This window comes from Battus philenor, unplaced genomic scaffold (genome assembly GCF_028537555.1).
Source record: "Battus philenor isolate CCGP_79_NKW_IND1 unplaced genomic scaffold, ilBatPhil1.0.hap1 SCAF_29, whole genome shotgun sequence".
NCBI lineage: Eukaryota > Metazoa > Arthropoda > Insecta > Lepidoptera > Papilionidae > Battus > Battus philenor.
Genome location: NW_027181692.1, coordinates 6,095,694 through 6,109,518, shown reverse-complemented (window position 1 = coordinate 6,109,518; position 13,825 = coordinate 6,095,694). Strand labels below are relative to the sequence as shown.

The 13,825-nt window shown below is 32.5% G+C and overlaps 1 protein-coding gene across 1 annotated transcript in view; it reads left to right on the top strand.

Moving 5' to 3' along the window:
- The window catches only part of Adar (Adenosine deaminase acting on RNA), a 64,166-nt gene extending 55,034 nt beyond the window's left edge, over nt 1-9,132 (top strand). Inside the window, exons 17-20 of the mRNA XM_068769811.1 lie at nt 3,517-3,667; nt 5,140-5,262; nt 7,461-7,553; nt 8,836-9,132. Of these exons, the coding sequence (XP_068625912.1) occupies nt 3,517-3,667; nt 5,140-5,262; nt 7,461-7,553; nt 8,836-8,964 (496 nt within the window). The 3' untranslated portion in view covers nt 8,965-9,132. The remainder of the gene's footprint in view (nt 1-3,516; nt 3,668-5,139; nt 5,263-7,460; nt 7,554-8,835) is intronic.
- Nucleotides 9,133-13,825: the final 4,693 nt, after the last annotated feature.

The following is a 13,825-nucleotide window of genomic DNA, read 5'->3' as shown; positions in this document are numbered from 1 at the left end:
CAAAAAAAAATCACAAATTGTAAATAAAAATGGCGGACTAGGGAAAAGCGCGCGAACTTGTCTAGTTTTCCCACCAATTTGTTATAAAATGTACCGTTCAGAAATAGAGAGGCGAGCGTCGAGTGGGAGAATGCAGTGCAACTATTAATTCTGTTCACATGTTCGTCCGATTTATATTATAATTCGATTAATTACTGAACGAAAATCGATTTGTGTCCGATTTTATGATTTATCACAAATATAATAGAATTTCCTGTGTATCATTTTTTAGTGTAATTATATCGTAAAATTTAATTGAAATAATTTGAGGAAAAGGATGCAATATTATTATATATATCCTTAGATGTTTTTTATTTATTATTGTATTATATTTATAATATGTATTAAACCTTTTTTATTATAAGTATATATGTTATATACGTATGTATGTATGTCTATGTATGTTTATGTATATTCGTGTTCATTTGTTTGTGAATATTTTTTTTGTACACGTGAACTACCCTTTATAAGTACTTTTATCTTTTACTTACTATGGTTGTCTGTAAGAGATTGTCTTGTGTGTTAAGACCGCCCATTGTACTTTTCTCTATATTATTGTATCTGTATATTATGTATCTTATAGTGTACAATAAAGAATATTAAATTAAATTAAATTAAAACTATATATGCATCATCCTAAATCTAATATATAAAATTCTCGTGTCACGGTGTTCGAACTTGAACTCCTCCGAAACGGCTTGACCGATTTTTACCAAATTTTTCATGCGTATTCAGTATGTCTGAGAATCGGCTACTATCTATTTTCCATACCCCTAAGTGATAAGGGTGGTCCAAGGGTGGTCCCCTAAATTTTATTTTTAATTTTTTAGACAATTTTTTGGTTTTTATTTTATTATGATACAGCATACAAAAATACATACAAACCTAAATTTTCACCCCTCTACGATTTGTTAATAAAAAACTTTAATTTTTTTTGCCTAACAACGTTTGCGGGATCAGCTAGTAAATATATATAATCATAAACAATGAATTTCACCAATTATCGTTGGCCCTAGCAGATGTAGACATAGATAGATAGATAGTAAACATTAATCAATTTTAATATGTAGTAATTCCATCATCAAGTGTATCGATGACACTGTTATGGTACCAGGATGTCGCTGGATGCTCTCAGCGCAAGAAGGCATATGCATATATAATGCATATGCATATATGCATAGGCATATATCTGTTTAAAAGAAAACATTGAATTTTAAAAACGCGTTTTCTTACTATAACATCATTATTTTTATTTATGAAACCATTGATTTTATACACTATACCATACAGTACCCGACGATATATATTGTATATCGATCTTTAGAAAGAGACGATCGGTTAATTTCGGCTGCCTAGAGCGTTATCTCTGTCGCACGTAACACAACGACTGACGAAACGTCACATAGGTAGTGTGGGACAGAGATAGTGCTCTACAAAGCCGTAATTAGCCGATTGTCTCTTTTCAAAGATCGATGTGCAATATTTATCGCCGTTTACTCTACATTATTTGACGGTAATTGAATTATACATTCATCTGTAGTAAAGCTTTTATATCATACGCCTATATATATATATATATATATATATATAATAAGGGCCTATATATATATAATAATATATATGATAAGGGTGGTCCACCCCTAAATTATTTATAGACAAATAAATATATTATAGACAATTTTTTTGGTTTTTATTTACATATATAATTTTATTTTATTTTATTTTATTTGTTTTATTTTTTTATATATATATATACATATATATATATATATATTTTAAGTTTACCATTTTACGAAATTGTTTTAGTTAAGCTGTCCACATAACTCGAAATTTACACTCTTTCTCTTAAATCTCTCTCTAAATAAAATTTTGTGTTTATGTTTTATTTACAGGGTGATTGGTTTAGTTAGTGTAAAAGCTGAAGGGCAGTTTAATGGCTTGTCTTTTCAGTTGAATGTCGCCTACATCAAGGCATACGTCTTGTCCAAAGATGTCTGTGGTGGGATATACCATAATCACCACGCCTGGCAGGCGGGTTGATGATCGCAGTGTGGTATTTCGGTACATTGTGGACGCTGCCGTCCATCATCAGGGAAACTCGTAGCCAGTTTCCTATATAATTATTGCACAAATTGTGAATTATATAAGATTATATATCGCGGAACTATCACTGCTCACTTGAGGAATGTATAGCTTATTTACTGTAATTAATGTTTCAACGTTTTGTTTAAACAGTTTTTTGATACCCATATTGTGGTGGTTGTGGAAAAATATGTACCTAGTCCGCCATATTGGAACGGCGTCCATCTTGAATTTTAAATTTTAACATAATCATCGTGTTTTACCAGTGTAGCTCTTTCATTTGATACCCATATTGGGAGGGTTAAGGAAAAATATGTAATCCGCCATTTTGTATCGGCGGCCATCTTAGATTTATAATGTAATTGATTTTATTATATTGCATTGTCATCTAAATTAAATGTGTGTACTAAATTTCAGATCAATCTGACAACGGGAAGGTGCTTAAATTTCAATTTATAATTTTGACTCAAATAAATAAACAAATAAATTCCGTACGGGTCGAACTAAATAAAACCGTTTAAAAATCAATGGTTCGAGAAATAATAAATAAAGTAATGATTTTGTATTGAACATATTAAAAATAATTATTGTTTACCATAAGCTCCTGTAGATAGGAAGTAATTTGCCTGTTATAAATTTAACGTAACATGTCGAGTGATAACATTATTTTTTTTATGGCCCCCGCTATTGGGAGCCTCTCGTACCCCTATTTTGTTTGGGACAAGGACTTTATTTACAAATATTTTTTTCAGGGTTTTATCTTTATTCTACACTCACCTTCATTCTTCTCAATTTCTTTTATTCTTTTCTTTTATCCTTCACAATATCTTGCCAATTATGGTTTTTGTTCTGTCATTCCTTCTTGCTTTCATCGCCTTCCTTTCCTCGTCTTTTTTACTCTTAGGTGGCTAGGTGTGATAACATTATAAAGGTTGGTTGGAAATAGGTGTAAAATATTTAATGGTTTTTGCTATCAAATGAGTTAGTGTCGTCAATGTTTGTCCTAGGGCTTGAATGATAGCAGGCATATTGTCATAATCTTCTAATATATAAAATTCTCGTGTCACGGTGTTCGAACTTGAACTCCTCTGAAACGGCTTGACTGATTTTTACCAAATTTAATATGCGTATTCAGTAGATCTGAGAATCGGCTACTATCTATTTTTCATACCCCTAAGTGATAAGGGTGGTCCACCCCTAAATTATTATTTTTATTTTTAGACAATTTTTTTGGTTTTTATTTTTTATGATACAGCATACAAGAATACATACAACCATAAATTTTCACCCCTCTACGATCAACCCTTATTTTTTATTTGTAAATTAAAATATCAATTTTTTTTTGCAAAACAACGTTTGCGGGATCAGCTTGTAACTTATATTAATTCTCCACAGAGCAATCTGCGGACGTATAGAGAACTATATATCGTCTCTCCCGCCTCCCTACCGCCTGCATCGGCCAATGCTGGCACGCGCCGCGAGCACGGAGGCTCGAACACCTGCAAGGGCTCCGTCTTTCAGCGTCTGCTGGAGTTGTACTTCTCCGGTAAGAGACTTGAACCTTATTATATCATAATTTTTTTTAATTTAAATTTGAATGATTGAAAATGAAGATATAAATCCATAAATCATAGCGGTTTGTCATACAGGCTATTTGAGAGTCTGGTATAAAAATAGTTGGACCTTTGTGTATATCTATATCGAGACATATATACAAGCGTCTAGTGCAGTGATTCCCAAAATGGTCTATATCGACCCCTAGGGTCTATGACAACCTGCAGACCCCTTGTCTACGTCAGCGAAAAAAAATTGGGGGTGCATGAAATGAAAATGGGGGTCCACGATAGTGGATCTCAACACATCACTGATAGTACCTATTTATTAACTTACATCATACTATTTTATAATATCAAAACATTTACATTATTTATAAAAGTACCTATGAAGTAAAAAAAATATTATATATGTTTATAAAATTGTGTAAGTTGTAGGATGTTGGTATTCGCTTTGTAGTCAATACATTTTGAACATACACTAAACTTCACTACAGTTAGAAATTGACAGGAAATCAATATCAGGTAAGTAGGGGGTCTACCCAACACGGAAAAACATGGCAAGGGGTCTACGACACAAAAAAGTTTGGGAAATGACATGTTTTGACAATGGAAGAAAGAGATAAATTGTATAGGATGAGAAAGAGAGAGTGAAAATAGGAAGGTATATATATCTCTGATCCAAAAATAAGATGGGGGAACGAGGATATAGAAACGCTTTTCTTTGAAATACATGAGGGTGGCCTGTGTCCAGTAGTGAGCGTCTAGTTTATCTACCAAAGCTTTTAATTATGTTATTATCCACTTGCAATATTCACTTGGGTATATAACAAAGAAATACAGAACACAAATTGAGGTCCTGTTTCTGGCTTAACAAGAGTGGAACCCTCGAACTCAGCGCGCTGAATAGACTCTTGCCGGTCCGTGGTCGTCACTTCGGAACCTATAGGCTCCGGTGGTCATCAGTTCTGCGCGCCATCTGTAGTCTGCCTCCTCAATCTGCCATTCGTCTAAGCTATTTTGTTTACTTTCGTTCGTTTACAAATCTCCTTATTTCTGAGTCGATTTAATATAGTTAGTATGGTTGTTATAAAATTGTTACTGATAAAAACAATTAAATAAATCATATAAATATATGAGCTTTATAAACATTATCATTGGCGAATATAAAGCTCAACGAATCCGCTGGCTTGGTCACTTGGAGCGAATGGGATCGGATCGGAGCGTGAAGGTAGCGTACCTGGAAAAACCGAGGGGTCGAAGACCAGTGGGTAGACCCAGGTATCGCTGGATCGATCGCGTTGAGGCAGACTTGCGCGAATTGAATGTCAGCCAATGGCAGACGATGGCGCAAGATAGAGGAAAGTGGAAGTCTCTCGCTTCAGAGGCCAAGACCCACTTTGGGTCACCGAGCTAGCGGAGTAGTAGTAGTAGTATATAAATATATCTAAAATAATTTCACCAGGCCCCGGAGGTGGTGAACGCGACGACGGGCAAGCTGGAAAACGGACAGCCGTCGCTGCTCTGTAAGCAGAGCATGTTCGCTAGGTGGCAGTACCTGGTCACCAAGCTACCGCTCCTTCCGCAGGTGAGTTTCACCAACATTTCTAACTAGTTTTTAATGGAATCAGGCGTTACTTCGCCGAAGTCCATCCTAAGTAAGAAAAGGAACAATATTTAGCCACTTCCGCACATGCAGTGGTAGTCGTGCAATGAAATGAGCCCGCTGATAAATGCGCATGCGGCAAACAATGCGAATCACACAACCGCCACCACCAAATCACTCAACACGTGTTTCTCCCCTCCACGGGGCATCTTCAGGAGCTATGTTACACCGGTTAGTGCCAAACACAGAGAAACTACAGAGAAGGTCATCGTTGTCCGTCAGAGTTCAGACACCCTCAGGTTTTGACAGTGTCCATCATGCGGTGGCAGCGATTTCACGTCACACGAACTAGTGCGTATATCATACGGATGAGACTCAAGATGCGATTGCAGGATTCATCGATGTGAATACGGCAACCATCGCACAAGTTCTTACATCCTGAGGATGGCTATATGGAATAGGGATGGAGGAAGATGTCACACAAAACGTAATTTTAAAAACTGGACATGATAAAAAAAATAGATCAAGAGACTTAATAAACACTGTAACATGCGAAGAAAATTCGGAAAAATATGAGGTAAGTGAAAATACAAAGGCACGGACGCTAATATCTGTGGTACATTTTAGGATAGATATAGATAATAAAAATAACTATTTATAACAATGGTGTAATTGTAATGCTATTTATAACATAGCAAATGTTTTGGAAAATTCATTTTTTGTAGCAACTTTTGAGTAGTATAGGTTTCAGCTAGCTCTAGCTTACATTGTTATATGTTCTTAATGTAAACAATATATACTGATAAAATACATTTCTCAGACGAGCATGCAGACTGTTCAATAACCTCTTGCATGAATTCGACCTAGGCTTGCTTGATACGACTGTTGCCATCTAAAAATTAGTCAAAAAAAAAGAAAAATTCTTGAATATTAGTAGCAGTACTAGTAATACTAATATAAATAAAAAAGTAAACCAAACACTAAAATAAAGAAAGAAAATAAATAAAGTTGTAACCAAAAACAGTACAATAAATAGTATAATATAACTAGCTGATCCCGCAAACGTTGTTTTGCAAAAAAATTTAAGTTTTTAATTAACAAATGTAAGATAAGGGTTGATCGTAGAGGGGTGAAAATTTAGGTTTGTATGTATTTTTGTATGCTGTATCATAATAAAATAAAAACCAAAAAAATTGTCAAAAAAATCAAAAATAAAATTTAGGGGTGGACCACCCTTATCACATAGGAGTGTGGAAAATAGATAGTAGCCAATTCTCAGACATACTGAATACGCATGTAAAATTTGGTAAAAATCGGTCAAGCCGTTTCGGAGGAGTTCAAGTTCGAACACGAGAATTTTATATATTAGATATGAGCATTATAAAGAAAATATGTGTTAAACGTATGAACAATAAATGTAATGTTGCAAAATAAAATAGTAAGGAAATCTAGAATGTAGTGGTTGAGGATGGATGTATGGCTAATGGAATGAAAGAGAAAGACTGGGGAAAATTGTAGAACGAAAGAAACAGTACGACAGATAATATGATACATGAAAGAGGAGAATGATAATAATAAAAAATTATATGAATAAATTATTATAAATAAAAAGTCCCTATCCCACACGAGATAGGGGAACGAGAGGTACCCAATAGCGCGGAATTTAAAATAAAAGTACTAGTAATATTTAGATATACTTCTTAGGTGAATTAAATATCTTTTTACAATAACTATGCTCAAGATGAACCACAAAGACTTCTGTTTGGACATCGGTTTGTAGAAATGAGTACAGTTGCCCCCGAGAAGAAGAGAACCCTCCACTTGGGTTGAGAATTCTAGTGCATTTGAGAAGCTCAAACTATGATTCTAGTTCTAGCTTATCATAAATGCTTAAACGACAAATGATACTCCAAAAAGTCTTCAACAAGAGTCCTCCAGAAGTAAACTTGGATTAAAGAATCCAAGTTGACAATAATACAGTTCATCGTCATCATTATATAGACGTGTCTTGAATTATAGGATATAGGCCTTGTCCACCCGTTGGAAGCGGTCTGCATCCAGTTTCTCCTGATGACCTTCACAAGATCGTCTGATCACTTTGTACTAACATAGATATGAGAGAAGAATGTACCATATAGAAAACAAATATTTTGAACACTGCATCTGGTCTGATCTTCCAGGAATCGGAGCCGGGCTTGTTCACCACGGCCGCGCTGACGGACCTCCAGAATATGCCATACAACGAGGCCAAGAAGCTTGTTACTACTTATCAGGTAACATTTTTATCACCTAAGTTATCACTACGGTATAGGCCTACCCCAAAGTTCGCTGTGATGATCGGTCTTGCGCTTCCCGCGTCCGCGTCACCAGCTCAGAAATTGATCTGCTGAGAAGATCCTGACAGAAACTCAACAATTAACACTATTTCAGCCATAGATATGGTATGGTCATGGGCGTCCGTCATAGATTTTTAAAATGTCTGATTCAAATGCATCCAGCGTCTTCTAACGTCTTCAACAATGTCGTCTGTCCAGGTCCAACGATGTACTTGTCGTTAAATTTCCTTGGAAACCATCAATATATAAAACCATTATGATGATTAGGTCATTTAAAATAAGGTTAGGTTAGGAAGTCTAAAAACTGGCCCGAGAGCCGTCAGCCCCGGGCATGGTACTCGCACGGTGAATGCTGCAATCGACGTCTCATTGATTTAAATTCCAAACTTTCAAGTCTTTGTCCATGTACAAATTTGGCGAGTTCTGATAGTAAACTTGTAGGCAAATGTTTCAAAATTTACACTGTGCTATCATATATTAGGGGTATTAGTAATGTCGCTTTCTCAAGTTAAATTCACACGACTACATTGTTAACAAGTTTTTATTTCTAATCAACAATATAATCACCAATGTCATCAACAACCTTTTGCCGTCTAGTATACAAATGTTCAATGCCGGAGCGGTAACAAATCAATCGGTTTTTCTGTAAAATATGTCGACAGAAACGACATTACTTTCCGGTACCCTTAATACATATTTACATACACTCAGACCTAATAAGATGTGTTTTAGGATAAATAATAATTGTATTGAATTGTTAATTGATTATTTTAGGGTAGACACGTCACGCATAATTGTAAAAAACTGAGAGTAGACGAATAAAAAGCTACTTTTTGCTTTTTTTTTAAATAAATGTATTTGTTTATTGATGTCATGCTGTTTTATAGCCAACGTTATTTCAAATTGAAAAGCGTTCTTTATGTAAAGAAACTAGTTTTTGTAAATAATTGTTAATACTTTAATAAATAATTGATAAAAATGTAGTCGTGTGAATTTAACTTAAAACGACATTATTTTCCGGTCCCCCTAATATAATAAAGTTCCACGAGATATTTTCGAATTTCCTTTTCTTAAATTAGATTGAAACGTTGTTGAACTTGGTTTGTTGATTCATTTGCATGGTTTGTATAATGTAATCTGTTGAGTTTGCTGTTGACTTTTCTCATATCAGTATTCTAACTGTTAAAACAATTGAAAAAATGTAATATGACCCTCACAGGAGGCCAAGGAGTGCCTGATGGAGTCGTTCGAGAAAGCTAACCTCGGCCGCTGGATTAAAAAGCCCATCGAGCAGGATCACTTCGTCTGCGACATATCGAACCCGGACCCCAACGCGCTGTTCGCCTAGACTTGCTGCAGACTCCACGCCAGCAGCCACGTGCAGACGATCGACGTTCTTCACAAAAAAATTTCTAGAACATTCTCATTCTTCCTCAATACACTCGCATCCAACGTACCTATTACTTAAGATAAACAGTTTTATTTTAATATAATCTCATCTTGGATTGTAGTATAAAAAAAATTCCAACGCATTTAAAAATTATACCAAATTTATTGTCTCTTTTATTGATACTGTTTTAGCATTAAGTATTTTAAAGTGTATATGAGCATTAATAATAAAATATATATTTTAGACTACTAAATAAAATGATAAGCAATCTAAAATATATATTATTCATGAAAATAGAGATATATCGTAATACCCTGCAGTGATTTGTACCCGCTACCACTAAAAGCGCCAGCGCCATCTAGAATAAAACCAGGTGTATTGAAACAAAAGCACATATTACCGCGGTATACAAATTCGGTATCAATTACCGATGTATCAGATATTTAAATTTAGAACAATATTTGGAATCAAATTTGAATTCCACTGTCACCGGAAATAATAAATGTTGGAACATCTAGTGATGTGAAGATCGGTAATTAATGCCGACGGTATACCTCGGTAATGTTCTTATACGTAAAACGATGTTTTAAATAAATTTATTCATTACCTCTCTAACTCAGGGTGCTTAGTGTAAAGAGCAGTATTTATGTGGGTAGTCGGAGAATTCAATTAGTATTATATAGATAAAGTTCAAATATGAATTTGTTTAATTATAAAATCTAGATGTAGGTAATAGTGAAGCTTTAATTAAATAATAATTTGTAATTTATACACTGCCCATACATTGACCGAAATTTTTAGAAACCTGTGTTGTGATGTTTATATACATTCAAAAATCATTGTAACATTTCATAAGATGTTAATATGAGTAATTATGTAATAAGTTAATATGTGAAAGATATAATATAGTACATTTATAACATATGTAATCTGGAAAGTTTGCCAATATTTTTTACACTGGCACTCTGAAATAAATAACGGAGTATTTGAATTAAGAACGCAATAATTTTTTTTTTGTTATAAAATTTCGTAATTTTGAAATTCCAGATAAATATTCAGTACTGTATCTTTTTTTAATGGTGAACTGTTACTTGTGATGTGATAGATAAGTGAAAATGTTAACTTGACGTCTTTGACAATATCCGTAAAAAAAAAACATTGATTTTAAATTTATTTTTGTTGGATATTTTCGACAATTATAAAGAATAATTTTAATGGAAATATTGAAAATATAATTAGTTTTAATTTGATTTTGAACCGGGAATGCTTTTATGTAATTTAAGTGCATTTTTAATTTATTGATAATAATGATTTATCTATGTATTTATTGAAATGGTTTTAAAATGTGATATCAATAAAATTATAATTATTTTGTTGTTTAAAATTTTCTCGTGTGTTATTTTAACAGGTTGTCTTAGGAATATGAAATGTTTGAACCAAAAATTGTAAAAAGTAAAATTTTAAGGAATGGTAAATAATGATAAAATACAGTTAAATTATGTAGTAGAATAATAATTAAAAGAGAATATATTATCCGTGAGCAACAGTAAAATTAAATAAATAAATAATTTAATCTTAAGTGTGGTTAAATAATGGCAATAATCTTGCTTCGTTTTTCAAATTCTTATTTACATTAAAATATTTTACAATACGTTTGTTGACATTTATTAATTAGGCTTGTTTGAACTGGTAAAAGGCAAAGTTGAAACAAAAAACTTTACAAATCTCTCCTAAATACAAAGTCAATTTTGGCGGGAAAAAAATTCTTTCCTTATGGTCTTTGTTCCAAATTTGCCTTTGACAGTTTGTTTAAAAAAAAAAGAAATGTCAATTATGGCGGCAATTTTTTGTTGTTTTATTTTGTTGTGATTTTAATGTTTTTTAGAAATATAAGTTGTTTAATAAAAATTAAATTGAATTACTTAAACCAAAGACATGTGATACATTTTTTTTAACATTGTCGGTGTGTTTTCAAAGAGCCAATCCGGAGGGACTTTTCAAAATTTCTTTTAATTGTTTTTTTTTTATAATGTGATATGTTAGAATCTATCAATTTATTATTATCTCTTAAGATTAAGTTTTAAATGTTAATCAGTTTTATTTGCTTATAAAGGATTCCGCATTTTTATGATTTTTTCATTAAAATGATTATTGTGGTTGTATCTCTGGTGTTATAATTTGCATGCCTTTAATATATATTTTGAATCAGACTTAATAAATTTGTATTGAATATTATACGCACAAATAAATAATTTGGATTTGTTTTGATTTTTCATTACAACGACATTATTCATACATATTTTTTATGTAACACTTTCTGTAACCCCCTGGAAATACTACGTTCCTAAAACACCCCCTCTCCCCCAATTCCTATATGAAAATAATGAAAAATTATTCAAAAGCCGTGGTCAGTTTTCGTACTTTGGCTTTTATAAATCCAGATGTAATTGCCAAACCCAATTTTAGTAGACCTCTTTGCAGTAACAAAAATTTTGGGTTATCACAGAGACCTTCACTTGGGCCGGTTTTAATATACCGAATATGGAGGATGCCGAAATGGACGCTTCAAGGAGTGACTCATGTGCAAAGACTTGCATTAGGCCCTTACATCTGGAACTTTCTACGGAGATACGATTGGAATAAATTAAACAAGGTAAAAACGTTTAATATTTATTAAATCCGTAGATAGCATCACATTACAGTCGCTAAATACTTGGCTCTTACTGGAAAAACAAACAGGGTTCGGTATATGTGGAGTGACTTTAATACATGCAACGTAAGGCAGAACATGGACATGTCTTAAAACATTTGCCTCATTTAGTGAATTACCAGAAGAGTGCAATTTAGTACCAAGACGTCCACAGCTGGACATATGTCTTCCCTCATATATTTACATGTGTCTTGGGTGACCTTAAGGAACCAGTTCTGAGCGCCATGTGGCCATTCCATTCTAAAATAGCACCCAAATAAATCCAGAATTCTAAAAAATGCCCACAACACTTGTTGGTTTTTTATTTGTGGTCACTTTTACAATATTACTCAATACATATCTTTCACATTATAATAGGAGTATTTTAACTAGTTTTTGTTTAATATAATTAAGAAAATATAAAAGGTTTTTTTTTATTATCTCTTACCGCTCAGTTATTTCAGTATTGTCAGCTGTTCAACTTTAGTGAATTGGCGGGAATAATAACAATATTTTTTTAATTTATTTTATTACTACTCTACCTTTGATTATCTTAAATTATAAAAAAACAAATGAATATAAGACAAGAAGAAACAAATGAATATACTTTCAATTATATTTTAAACCAACAGTGTTGTTATATATAATCTGTTCTTGAAGTACGTTAGTGAATAAAGGTTACCATTGTTAGATTTTTTATAAAATATCTATACAGGATGATTGATTATAGGTGTAAAAGGTTTAAATATGTAAATGTATAGCTCATATGCCAGCATAATGTTTTTACACCTATATCTAACGGACAGATAGTAAACAATAATAATCTTTATTGTGTAGTAACAATCGCAATTTTGAATACCTTTTAACTTACTATATTATCATTACGTTATTGTATATATTTCTGAAACCATTGATTACTATACAGGATGTACTTTACATTAATTGACAGCAAATGAACTATACATTCCCAAATAATATAATTCTTTCTTTCTTTAAATTAATTAAATGTCATTTCTAATGTGAATAAATTTAAAAATGGCAGCGATTATTGAAATATTTTAACAAATTATTTATATTAAGTGTTTTGTTATTAGACATTTTATAGCCAACCGAGACAACAAGTACACTGATGACACATGTCCATATTATACTTACGTTTCACATTTCTTATAAATCGCTTCACATATACCGTTATTGTTAACAATTGTATATATTTATAGTTTGTATAATTCGAGATTTTTATATGGTCCCACATAATTATATATAAGACGAGACCGGAATGATAACAGAAGTGAAACATATAACAGTATTAATGTATAGACTAACATATATATATATATATATATGTATATATATATATATATATATATATATATATATATATATCTACATATATTTTGTGTTTGTGTATATATATATACAAATGTCGGATCTGTAGTTTCGGCCGGCGACGACAGATGGCGCTAGTTGTTCGTAAACGTATAAAAGCGGCGCCGCGCGGTAGAATCGACATTAATAAAGATGACTCCACGACGACATGACGTATATATAGATATATATATATATATATTTAAAAATGACTGCAAATATTAAAAAAATAATACATACTATTTAAATCTTTGTATGTAGCACAATGATATATTAAATTTATGACTAATTTTAAACGAAATAATACATTAACGGATTGGGTATGCCCCACACTAAGCATACCGTTGACATAGTCAAGATCACGAGAAGCAGCTGGGCGCTGGCAGCGCAAGGTTGGTCTCTGTGATGACATGGTGATGATGATGAAGAAATATTATTTATTAGATCTGTTTCTAACTCTTTTCACCCATAGGGTTTTGACTACAAGAAGGGAATTTTTATAGTCAAAATTTGACAGGTTTTCTTTATGGACAAAAATAAACTTTATAGAAGTGAATGCATAGTTCAATTGCTGTCAATTATTGGTATACCTTATACAAAAATAAATGGTATCAGATATAGTAAATAAATAAATATATTGTTTACTATATATCTCTGTAGACTTTTGTACTGTCAGAAGTTTTGGTCTGTCGCATTTTAATAGAAAATAAAAAAATAATGAAACATATTTTAGAGTGGTCACTTTAAGCTAGATTGGAAATA